The sequence below is a fragment of the Physeter macrocephalus genome, unplaced genomic scaffold, assembly GCF_002837175.3.
Source record: "Physeter macrocephalus isolate SW-GA unplaced genomic scaffold, ASM283717v5 random_258, whole genome shotgun sequence".
NCBI classification, from domain to species: domain Eukaryota; kingdom Metazoa; phylum Chordata; class Mammalia; order Artiodactyla; family Physeteridae; genus Physeter; species Physeter macrocephalus.
In genome coordinates this window covers 42,413-54,535 of record NW_021145544.1, presented here as the reverse complement: position 1 = coordinate 54,535, position 12,123 = coordinate 42,413, and the positions used below count along the sequence as shown (strand labels likewise).

Here is a 12,123-nt window from a genome sequence, read left to right as displayed (position 1 = left end):
CACAAGTTGGAAAGGGAGAAGGCGGGTAATGGACAAGGGTCACCATCCTCAAAGAGGTCAAGGCTGTGCCTAATCCTCACAGTGGGTACATCTGCTGGGACTTTGTGCCCAAGTTAGACTGGGCAGGACATGGGCACACCCACCAGCTTTGGGGTCTCTCCTCAATGCTGCCAGGACACTGGGTCCCACATTACAGGCCAAGTGATGTCAGACATGCTCTCTCCCGGCAGATCTCCCAGGTCTGTCAGCTGTGCCAGCAATCCCCCCGGCTCTTCTCCAACCATGCAGCACAGCTGCATACACTGCTGGTGAGTGCATGAGGGCTGCCCGCCCCCAGCCCCATCCCTGCGAGTAACCCTGTGACCACCACCCCAAGCAGAATTCAGAACCTTCCCAGTGGACTTCACTCTGACAAACATATCATCAAGTCCAAGTTGACTTAGGTCCCGGGAGGCAGGAATAATTAAGCATGCCATCTTTCTCCCTGTTTGTCAGGGTAAAGCTCAGATATAGCTAGCTCAGTAGAGTCACTTGTCAGGCTCGCCTGGGTGCAGCTGTGCGGGCCCAGGCAAGCTGCATGTGGCTCTGAGCCCTCAGCATCTTCTTCTTCCAGGGCCTGTACTGTGTCTCTGTCAACTGCATGGACAACGCTGAAGCCCAGTTCACCACAGCTTTGCGGGTAAGGTGCCGGCCCTAGCTTTATGGGGCAGGCAGTGCTTCTCAGTAAGGAGTCGGGCGTGGTCTGTGATGAGGACAGCAGCCATACAAAACCATGGTCAGCGGGTGACTCCACAGCATTCAGCCTGATGCCAGCGGTGACAGTGATAACACCATTTATCCAGGGCTTTCTGTGTCATGTCTTGTGCTGCTCAGCTGCAGACAAGGCCGGCACTGGCAGCACAGCTTAATGAGGGATAGCTGTGGGCAAGGGGGCTCCTGGCTAGCCTGCAGTGGGGCTTCCCCAGCTAACTCAGGGCTGGTGCCATGGCCTGTTCAGCCACTTTCGCTCACGGTTCCCAGTCTTCCCGATAGCCCACCAGGTGGCGTTGACTTGCGTCACAGCTACTTTGGGCCCTGGTCGGCTGGTGCTGCTCACTGCAGTGGTGCCAGGACCACCCCACATTGCCCGCAGCCCTGTGGAGGTCTCTTGGGCCCTCCTTCCCCATCTCAATTCCTACACAAGTGACTGCTGCTTCTTTGGTTCAACATCAGAATTCCCAGCGGAAGGTGTGTGTCCCAGGAAGTCCTCCCCACTGGCCGGGGGAGGGGGTGGTGGTGCAGCCAGGACTTGGGCCCAAACCCCGCATGACCCCCAACCGCACGCTGTTCCTGCGGTCCCATGACAAACATATTGGAGCATCTTTGCTCAGCTCAGATGACCCTCTGGACCTCCTTGGCACCTGCCAGGGGCCTCCAGGTGGAGTTTGTGCTTCCCAGGCACCCTTGGCCTCCTACACAGCTGCGCTCCCTCAGCCCCATTGGGAATGCTCAGCCCGCTCAGCTTGGTCCCTCTCGTGGCCGTTCTTGTCCCCCCAGAAGAACTGGGGATCAGGGTCTGTCCACCACCAGCCGTCAGAAGCATTTCTGGCCTCTATCGGCTTCGGCTTCTTCCAGGCAGGGTCCCTGCCTCCCCGAGGATCAGCGTACTCTGCTGTGTCAGCACACGGGTCCTGGGGTTACCGCCTGTGGCATAGAGGGAGGGTCCAGCCAGGTCTCAGACCGAGAGACAGCAGAGAATAGACCAAACTGTGATGTGTTCTGAGGGCAGGATCAGGGTGGCTGGCTTTTCTTTTCTGTTTCTGGAATTTCCCATAATGTGGGTGATTGTTTTATAATGAAAAGAACTAACAGTTTTGTTGTCCTTGGGTTTAGGAGGCAAGGGGTGTGTGTTTGGAATGAAAAGAATAAGGAGATTCCAAGGTAGCCACTGTGGAGCGTTTGGGTGGCTCTGATGCCGCCGGGCAGCCCCTATGTGACATGACTGTGCCCAGCCCAGCCCCCTAATGCCCTGTGTCTCCCATTCCAGCTCACCAATCACCAGGAGCTGTGGGCCTTCATCGTGACCAATCTGGCGAGTGTGTATATACGGGAAGGAAATAGACACCAAGAGGTAGTAGGTGACATGCTTCATGTTTGGTATCCTTTTTTTCAACTCTTACTTGGAGCGGGCCGTGGGGGGAGTGTTGTCCTGGGTACCAGCAAATCTCAGCAGCCCTGGGGTATTTGCCCTCCAACAAGGTGTTCCATGCAGCGGAGCATAGGCATGGCTGGGGGAAGGCCAAGTCTAGGACAGAAACATTCCCATAGCCAATTAACACTTTTCCCTACTGAAAATGAGCCAAGCTTTACTGAATCCCTCAGGGGAAAAAAAACCAGTTTCTTCTACCCTGAGATGTCTGTTCTAGAACGTTGGTGAGGCCTCATGGCTCAGTTATGAGGAGCAACAGCTTGGGCAGCTGTCTGCACTAGGCCCCTAGGTTGTTCTGGTGCCCCAGCCTGCTGAGGCGGGGAGGTGGGCCAGAGCTTGACCTCGCAGGATAAGTTCCTCCCACCAGGTTCCCCTTGCAACACCCCTTTATCCCTGCAATTCCCCCCCAGCCCTGACCCCTCTAGAGTATCTCAGATTCGGCCACTTGTCTCCACCCCGGCAGCCTTCATTTCTTAAGTTCAGGCCACTATCACCTCTTGGCTACAAAAAGCCTAGCTGACTTCCCAGGTGATTGGTTGGCTTGAATGCTTTGAGTAGAAAACCCCAGTGCAGGACTTCCCTGGTGGCACAGCGGTTGAGAATCCGCCTGCCAATGCAGGGGACATGGGTTCAATTCCTGGTCCTGGAAGATCCCACACGCCACGGAGCAACTGAGACCGTGTGCCACAACTACTGAGCCCACGCGCCTAGAGCCTGTGCTCCGCAGCAAGAGAAGCCACAGCAATGAGAAGCCAATGCACCACAACGAAGAGTAGGCCCCACTCGACGCAACTAGAGAGAGCCCACGCGCAGCACCGAAGATGCAACACAGCCAAAAAATTAATTAATTAATTTTTTTTAAAAAAACACCTCATTTATTAAGAAAGAAAGAAAGCCCAGTGCAGCTGCTCCAGTAGTCAGGAAGCACAGTGGGCAGTGTCATGAGGGCCTGGTGTGGCCTTGGTGGTCTCAGAGGAGTTTGGTTCCCTTGTGTCTCCTCCCCACCCCCACCCCATTGTCTGCCTCCTGAAGGGACTGTGTGGGTACTGGGTGAAGCTTCCGCTCACTTCAACCCTCATCCACCAGCACACCCTCCATATGACAGCCAAAGGGCACCTAAGATGTCAGTGATGTTGCAGGTCCTGCCCCTTCTCCCAGCAGGTTGCTTACAGGCGTGGGATTTGGGGTACGGGCACATTCCTCAGGAAGTTGCAGGCAGCCCTAGTCAATTTACTAGCATATCTGGGGCTGAACTCTCTCATATTAAGAAATGTGGAATTATCCTAACTTGCAGACATTTCTTTCACAGCTGTACAGCTTGTTGGAGAGGATCAATCCAGACCACAGCTTCCCTGTCAGGTAGGCTGCCCCAGGCCCTGAGTTCTACTTTACTAGCTAGCTTATGCTTTCTTTGCTCTTTGGGGTGGTGTGACACCTGTGGGGCCCTAGACTGCCCCATGTACCCCAACACCTCATACACCCCCACCCACTCCCCTTTTGTAAATCTGCTGCTTTCACAAAAACCCCACCAAGGTGTGACGCTCCGCTCTCCCCTCAGCTCGCACTGCCTCCGAGCAGCAGCTTTCTACGTGCGTGGGCTCTTCTCCTTCTTCCAGGGACGCTATAACGAGGCTAAGTGAGTACTGGGAGAGGGCAGGTGGCCCCGTGCCCGGCACCTCCCGGTGTGTCTCTTCCCCCAATAGCATGTGCCCAGGTCCCCTGTCCCTGCCCTTCCCACCCACTGCCAGTTGGGGTGGGTGGCCCTCTGCTCAGGGCCTCAAGGCCACTGCTGCCTTTTCTTCCCCAGAGGCCTCCCGATGGGGCCTCATCATCTGTTCTTCTCATGAAGGCGATTTCTGCGGGAAACCCTGAAGATGTCCAATGCAGAGGACCTGAACCGGCTTACAGCCTGCTCCCTTGTGCTCCTGGGCCACATCTTCTATGTGTTGGGAAACCATAGGGTGAGTGTCAGGGGTCAGGCTGAGGGGCATGGGGCCAGGGTCGTGCTTAGTGGGGGGGAACCTAGCAAGAAAGTGCGTCCCATTCTGTGCCCTACAATGATCGCATCTCACTGACCCCTCACCCACCATTGCTCCGTGAGGCTCAGCCAGGGCAGAGGCACTCTGGCTCAGACAGCCTGGGCAGGCAGGGCTGGGGGAGCTTTGGATCCCTGGAGGATGCATCTGTGGGGCAGACAGGGCCAGTGTTGGTCATGGGCAGTCATCAGGCAAAGCCCCAGGGCTCAGTGGAGCTAGAGCTGGTCAGGCTGCCCAAAGCTGGCAAGCCTGAGGGCAGGTTCCCTTTCCTGTGTTAATACTTGGGGAGAAGGAGTGTGTCCTCTCAGTCACAATCCCAAGGATTCCATCTCTGCCCATCACACATGGTGTCTTCAGTGCACTCTGTGTTTTTACCTTCACCAACAGTGCCCCCCGGGCCTGGTCCCCACCCATGCCAGCTGGTCTCTGGTGGGATCAGTTGACTCCGAGTCTCCCCATCTGGGGGTGTATGTACATCTCACCTGCTCTAACCCATCGACCATACAGGGTCTTTAATTTTTTAAAGAAAATATTTGTCAATATAAAATACAGCATGTATTTTATTTCTCATAGAAAGTCTGAGAAGCAAAGGAGAAAGTCATCACATGTTTTCTGTCTCCCAGCTCTTTCCATTGCCTGCCTCTGCCCATGCATAGGTTTTGTTTATCAGGCTGTGTTATAATTTTATGTCTGGTCTTTCTCTGCACCACTGTGTTGGAGCTTTTTTCTAATGGCAGTGAGAATTTTTAAGCTGCATCAACTCCGTAGTTTAGCCAAACGCACTTCAGCTGTTTTTTGGGGACAGATAGTACAGGGTACTTGTCTTGGCCCATAAAGTTCTATCTGATCAAGCCCCAGGGCTTCTGAAGAGTGAGTGCTTTTAATGAGCCTGGTGCATCCCCTTCCCCACAGTCATGTGGTAAGCATTTGCCAGGCCAGTGTGCCCTGTAGCTGTGGCCTGAACCCTGTGGGGTATCATCACCCTGAAAGGAGGAGGACCAGTACTAAGTTCTCCCTTCTGAGTAACGCCACTCCTTCTACAACACCTGTCACACTACTCACTGAGCACAGTGAGGACAGTGGCCTCAGTGTGCATCTGGGGGTTAGGCAGGGACAAGGTGCTCAATGTGAGGCTCCACTGAGTGTAGGCCAACTGCCTTGTGTCTTGGTGCAGTGGCTGTGATTACCTCGTTGCCAGATGGGGAGGTTGAAGGCACACAGCCCCAAATTTGAAAAAAATAATAAAAATTTTTAAAAGGGACTTACTTCCCTGGCAGTCCAGTCGTTAAGACTCTGCTCTTCCACTGCAGCGGGCACAGGTTCAATCCCTAGTTGGGGAACTAAGATCCCAAATGCCTCACGGCGTGGCCAAAAAATAAATAAATAAAGTAAAAAAAAAAAAAGTCACACAGCCCCAAACTGCAAACCCAGGCTTAGAACCCAGACCTTGTTGGCTCTTGTTTGTCCAGAAGCCACCTTTAGGATGGGCAGAGCAGCTCTTCAGCTGCAGCTTCTGGTTCATGTTTGGGGCAGTCCCGGAGGAAATTATAGAGCTTATTTGGGTACCTCTGCTGCTCCCTTTGTGCCTGGGCCCACGTGGGGTAACATGGGGCCACCAGGAGTCCTCAAACCCAGGTCCTGCCTCAAGCAGCTCCAGGTCTGGGGGAGACACTGCCTGCCCCGGGCCTGCCAGGCCAGGGTGTCCTTGGGCATTAGAAGTTTGCGGGTGGCGTCATACAGGACCGCTCTCAGGATCACACCGCTCTTCAAGCCCAGGTTTTGTGGGGCAGCCCCAAGCTGTCATGGGGGAACCTGAGCCAAGGGGGACTCTCCCTCTGGCAGCTCCCTTCCAACCCCAGGCCTAGAAGAGGAGAGTAGTTTTTCCTGTTCTGCTGTGCATTCTGAGGTCTTCAAAGGGCTTGGTTCAATTTTGAAAAGTTTTGAGACCCACCTGGAACTTATCTTCAAGGTGCTGGCCACAGGGCAGCATAGAGTCACTGGGCTTTTGTGTCTGTGTGGCGGCATGTCCTGCACGACAGTGGCCTTGTTGAATCTGGGCCTCAGGAGTTGGTTTTGAGGATTTGTACGTCTCTGGGCTACATGCCAGGTGTCCCCCCAGGCTGCAAGGTGTTGCCACATTGGGAGTTTTCCCAGTATCACCCTGAACCCAACATTTAGGCCAGCAGCCTGTGGTCTCTGGACTGGGTGGAGTCAGAGCAGTGCTGCTGGTCACTGCGGGGTCAAGGATGGGTGTTTACAGCCCCCAACGGTTCTCACTCAGCTCATCCTGGGGATTGGGGGCCGGGGCCGCTGTTGGCAATCACGTGGTGGAGTCAGGGTTGGAGAGTTCAAACATCCTGCTGCCCCAACAGCCAGCCCTGTGTGTCCCAGGTGGCGTCACACAAGAGCAGGCTCGTACGTAGAAGAGAAACTTCTCTTCCTCTCTCTCTTGTCCGTTCAGCCCTCGTTGCTCCTGCCAGGACAGACTGCTGCCTTTTCCCAGCCCTGGGACCCCTGAATCTGTATATCTAATCAGCTCCTGATATGGGTCCAGGGCTGACTGCCACCAGTGCCTTTTCCTCTGGCTAGAAAGACAAAGGCACATAGGGTTGCCCATGGCCGTACCCCAGGGAGGAGGCACATGCAGAGCCGAGGCGTGGGGGCAGTTTATTTTTCCCCAAGGTGGTCGAGGAGTACTTCGGAGAGGGTCATTTGAGATAGGCTCTGAAGTAGGAGTGGGTATATGCCAAGCAGCAGGAGGTCACAGGTGGGGCCCACGCTGTCCCTGCCACCAGCCCTTTCTACCACCCCCACCCCGCCGCCCTTGACTCCTCTGCTGCTCTCGATCAACAGGAGAGTAACAACATGGTGGTGCCGGCCATGCAGCTAGCCAGCAAGATCCCAGACATGTCAGTGCAGCTGTGGTCGTCGGCCCTGCTAAGAGGTGAGTAAGAGATTGGGACTTCTGGGTAGAGCCAAAGGCTAGAGGATCCTAGGTAAGCCCTGCTAAGCCTCTGCTTCAGACTGGGCCTTTGCAGGCCATAGCCCCAGTTCTAGCACATTCTCAGGCTTCTCAGGAGGCCCTGTTTGAGGGCAGTGGGCTCGTTCACATAGTGAGATCTACGCAGAATCTGATTCTGTCTCTCTGGGACCTACAGGGCTAGTTCTTGGCATCTGAGTGAAGAATTGAGCTGTGAGCCCTAGCACTTGGCCTCAGTTTCTTTCCCATGAATGGGGATGGCAGTCATTTCTGTCAGGCAGGACGAGCCAGGGTGCTCGGCAGGTGTCAGCGTTGTACTGCTGCTCTCCCATTTACAGGTTGTGAAACTGAGGTCCATAGACTCACCCGGGGCCCTGGGGAGGAGATAGAGGGCAAACTGTTCCTATCTGCAGTGGACTTCATGCATCCATTCAGTTCTCCTGCCTCAGAAGTGAGCATTGGGTGCCTTGCTCCCGGTGGGCTCCTGGGTGCCCAAGAGCTGGCCAGGAAATCCCTGGGAGTGCTGCATCCACAGGGAGCCCCAAGGACTTTCACTGCCCTACCAGCCCTTATATCTGCCCCTATGGGCCTTGTTGCTCATCCACCTCCAAGGACAAAGGACTCAGGAACTTATGGGGGCACATGTGAGGGCTGCTGGCAAGTGGGCTTTGCTGACCTTGACACAGGGCTCAGGGCAGGTGATGTGCCAGGCACACAGCAACCCACTGGCAGAGCTGGGGTTTGACTTTAGGGCTCCACCCACACCTAAGGGGAGGGTGTGGGGACAGTGGCAGGCCAAAGCAGGCCCATCCTTTGTGCGTATCCCACCCTCAGACCTGAACAAAGCCTGCGGGAATGCCATGGATGCCCATGAAGCTGCCCAGATGCACCAGAACTTCTCGCAGCAGCTGCTCCAGGACCACATCGAGGCATGCAGCCTCCCTGAGCACAACCTCATCACGGTACGGGCACAGGGTGGGAGAGACAAAATGAGGGTTCTGGTTGGCTCCTTGGGGCCAGGTCACCTGGTCTGTAGCCCCTGGGGGACACGCTTCCTGAGGAGGGAAGTACACACTTGGCTACCATTTCCTTCCATCTCTCCAACAATCCCTAACTCAGCCTGGCCTCAGGAGCCCCCTTGGATGGACAAGATAGCACCAACCCAAGTGGGTGATGCAAGCTGCTTCCTGGGGGCCCATCTGACTCAAGTGTGGAAGACGCAGGGTCCTGGCTGGTGACCAGCCCGAGGAGGGCAGCGTTCCAGGCGCAGACATGTGGCCCAGCACACCCCTGCTCCTCTCTAAAAAGGACCTCATTTGTGTGTCCTCTTCCCCAACAGTGGACAGACGGCCCGCCTCCTGTGCAGTTCCAAGCTCAGAATGGACCCAACACCAGCCTGGCCAGCCTCCTGTGAGACCCCTGGACAGGGCCACTCAGCCTCTTCGGGCCTCTGTGGGGCCTGGTGTGTCCCCGACTTCCACCCAGATGGCACTTGAGCTTTCCTTAGAGACGTGCTGGCGTGGCTGTCCCCAGGCTTCTTTCCCGACTGTCTCCAGAGCTTCCAAGTCCCTGGGGAGTGTGGAGGGCCAATTCCTGTCCTCCCAGGAAGGGCCGGCTGGCCGTTCTTGCCGAGTACCAGGAGTCCGGGTGCTGAGGCTCGCAGGTGGGATTTTGGAGCCAACTTTCCAGAACCATCCTTCACAGTGGACTTGAGCTGCCAGTCCTGCTTCCACGTCTGAGTCATATCTTCAAGAGAGTGTGTCTGGGCGGGGAGTGGAGTGCCAGCCACCAGCCAGCTCCTGATCCTGCATGCAGGGGTGGTCATTACCACGAAGGTGCCACATGACTTCCATTGCCTGGGCCTTTATGCTGGGCTGGAGTGTTTCCTCTGCTCATGGCAGCTTCCAGTGCCCAGAGGCAAGACACCAGTTTCTGGCCCAAAATTAGAGGGAAGAAGTCATTGCTCATGTCAGGGACAAAAATGCACGTCCCACCACGATGCTTTTCCCAGCTTGCCTTTCTGTCCAGCTCCATCCTTTTGGCAGCTGGGACCTCTAGCTAGGGGCCCTGGGGAACCCAGGAACTTGGCTTCCAAACATCTGCACATTGACTGGATTCACTGTCCAGCCGTGGGGGTATATGTGTGTGCGTGTGTGTGTGTGGCTTCACAGAGCTGGCACCCAGAGCAGAAACCTGTGTTTGCACCAGCCACCCTCCCCCTGTCAGCGTCCATAGTGCGGGGCAAGAAGCAAGGGAGAGGGACCTTCCTCAGCCCAACTCAGGGTGCCGGATCAAAGGGGCTTGCTTTCTGGCAGCTCTGCAGCCTCCTTTGTGGAGAATGTTTGCAGACACCTGAAGCTCCACCAGCCTGCAGGCAGCCACTCCCTTGGCCCCCTGCCCTGTTTTCAGAGGGAAGGAGGAGGAAACCTACCTGCCTTGGGTCTCAGAACAGCATTGAAAACTTTTCCTGAGCTGGACCCCAGGAGGCTCTGCCAGGCCCAGACAGCCATTCTTGGTTCTGTGTTCCTCTTGGTTAGTTGAGGAGGTGCCCCAGGTGATAGTGACGTTGGGGGCAGTCAAAGCAGCTGCCGCCTTTAGCTTCCGGCACCTGGGATCATCTCCCTGATGAGGGCTGGTGAGTGGTTTTGCTAGTCACAGCTGCTTGTTTGTTCAAGTTTAGTCACCCAGCACCGTGAAGGCTTTTTCTCGAAGCCTCAGTGTCCGTGAAGGAAGGAATGTTGGGATCACTCAGGTCAACTGCCTGGGCCCTGAGGCCTGGGTGTGCCTTAGCCATAAGCAGGCCTGTCAGCAGACCTTCCTGCTCTGGGCCACTGCCCATATCAGGGCGCTACTGCCCTCTTGGGGGCCCGCAACAGGCATGCAAGTGAGCTACTGGTTGAAGGGACAGGCTGGCAGAGTTTTGTCCTAAGAGGACCCGCCCTCTCTGTGTCATCCTGGGTCACTCGAAAGAGTCTGGCCATCTCCCATGCTCCCTGGGGCTGCCCCCTTGATGACACCACTGGGCCTGTGAGGTCTGCAAATGTGGGTCTGACGTCTGGTCATGAGCTGTCCACATCCTGTCTTCCTCCCCCCCTCAAGGGTGCCCCCCAGGTCCTCCCCTCCACCCAAGGGACAGAGCACCTGTCTTGCTATAGGCTGCGCCTGCAGGCCTGGACCCCACACTGTCGAACCTCTCCAGACCCACATTTCTTCAGTCACACTTTACATCATGCTTGTCTCTGTGTATTTATTTAAACCTGTTAAAGTGCTTTTAGTGACCACTTTGTTATCTATGTATATGTAAAGTTAAGGTTAAGTTCGTAAGTTTACAGTTAAGAATTCAGTACTCGATATTAAATATTCCACTCTAGATTTATGGAAGCCAACCCGCGTGTACTGCATGCGTGCGTGTGTGTGAGCTTTGAATGTCCCCTTCACTGCAGCACCTTTCAATTACATAAAGCTGTCATAATCTTCCTGTGAGTCCAGATTCAGTGCCTCACAGTTTCTCAATCATAAGAATTTAAGACAGAGCAAGCAAGCCCCCAGGGAGACATTATAGCTAGCGTCATATAAGTAAGTGTTCAGGAAAAAACAGATAAATAAAAACTTCAAACCCTTAAGCATACAGGGGTGCGAGGGAATAGCAGAAAGATTCCTGTTGGCAGGTAAATTAAAGCTGGTCAAACCCCTTGTGTGCGCCTTCCACTTCCTCCTATGAGCAGTGGTGGCCCTCAGGGCCTACGGTTCTGGGGACGTTGGTCCAGGAGGTGCCAGGTTCCCTCGGAGACAGCTGCCTTCCCCTGTTGGATCCCCCCAGCCGTCCGTGGGTGAGGCCAGGGTCCTCCCCCTTGGGTAAGCACTCCCCGTCCCATTTATTGGGAGCACAGGCAGGGAAATCGGAAAGGGCTGCCTGGCACAGTTGGTAAATTTGTTGGTTGCATTGTCTTTGTTTCCTTTAAGGGTTTTCAATAGTATGTTTGGCATACGGTCTTTTAATGGGTTTGCAGTGTCTTATGTTTTTAGCAGCCTGTATCTTCAGCTGGTGCTTTTAATCAGGAAAAAATTCTGTAAATACAAGAATTGTTTAAAAGACATAACCGTAGAACATAGCTTCTCGTTTGTAGGTTTCTTTTCCTATATATTCAAAGTAAAATAACTCTAGGGAGCCATCACTCACTGTGTCTTTGTTGTGCCATCTGCCCCTCACATGTGCCATCCCAAAGACTAACCTTCCCCGCCCAGCCAGCGGGGCCACAGAGACTTCTGCTATGAACTACGGAGTGTGAGAATGCAGAACCCAATGCCCTAGACTGGAGAACCTGGTGGAAACCTGAATCTTTTCCCCTCTAATGATGATGTTCCTCAGTCCAGCCCTGCCTAGAGGGGAGGAAACGCCTGAGACATGGCATGCAAGGCCCACAGCACTGTCTGTCCTGGCCCTCGCCACAGACGGACTTTCTTGCTTGCCTGGTGTTCTATTCCCTGTGTTCTTAGAAAACTCACGGGTCAGGCTTCATGTGCCTAGGTTTTTTTTTTTTTTCCTTTTTGAGGTGAAAGTCACATAACATAAAATTAGAATTTAAACATCTACAATTCGGTGGCACTAAATACATTTACTATGTACAACCAGCACCTCTGTCTAGTTCCAGAACATTTTCATCACCCCAAAAGGAGACCCCATCTCCATTAGCAGTCACTCCCCACTCCCATTCCCCCAGCCCCAGAAAACCACTAATCTACTTTCTGTCACTATTGGATTTACCTCTTCTGGGTATTTCATATAAATGGAATCATGTATCATGTGTCCTTTTGTGTCTGGTTTCTTTCACTCAGCCTGATGTCTTCAAGGTTTTTCCACGTTGTAGCGTGTATCAGTGCTTCATTTTTATGGCTAAATAATGTTCTGTTGGATAATG

The 12,123-nt window shown here is 54.3% G+C and overlaps 1 protein-coding gene across 2 annotated transcripts in view; it reads left to right on the top strand.

Annotated features, from left to right (window-relative positions):
* The window catches only part of MAU2 (MAU2 sister chromatid cohesion factor), a 34,102-nt gene extending 22,723 nt beyond the window's left edge, over positions 1-11,379 (top strand). Inside the window, exons 11-19 of one of the 2 annotated variants that reach the window (XM_007116973.4) lie at positions 231-308; positions 614-679; positions 2,027-2,110; positions 3,498-3,547; positions 3,747-3,824; positions 4,038-4,149; positions 7,078-7,168; positions 8,039-8,166; positions 8,544-11,379. In XM_007116973.4, coding sequence (XP_007117035.1) covers positions 231-308; positions 614-679; positions 2,027-2,110; positions 3,498-3,547; positions 3,747-3,824; positions 4,038-4,149; positions 7,078-7,168; positions 8,039-8,166; positions 8,544-8,618 — 762 coding nt within the window. In that variant the 3' untranslated portion in view covers positions 8,619-11,379. Of the gene's footprint in view, positions 1-230; positions 309-613; positions 680-2,026; positions 2,114-3,497; positions 3,548-3,746; positions 3,825-4,037; positions 4,150-7,077; positions 7,169-8,038; positions 8,167-8,543 lie in introns of both variants that reach the window. The other variant, XM_007116972.4, reaches the window with a different exon arrangement.
* The last annotated feature ends 744 nt before the right edge of the window (positions 11,380-12,123 follow it).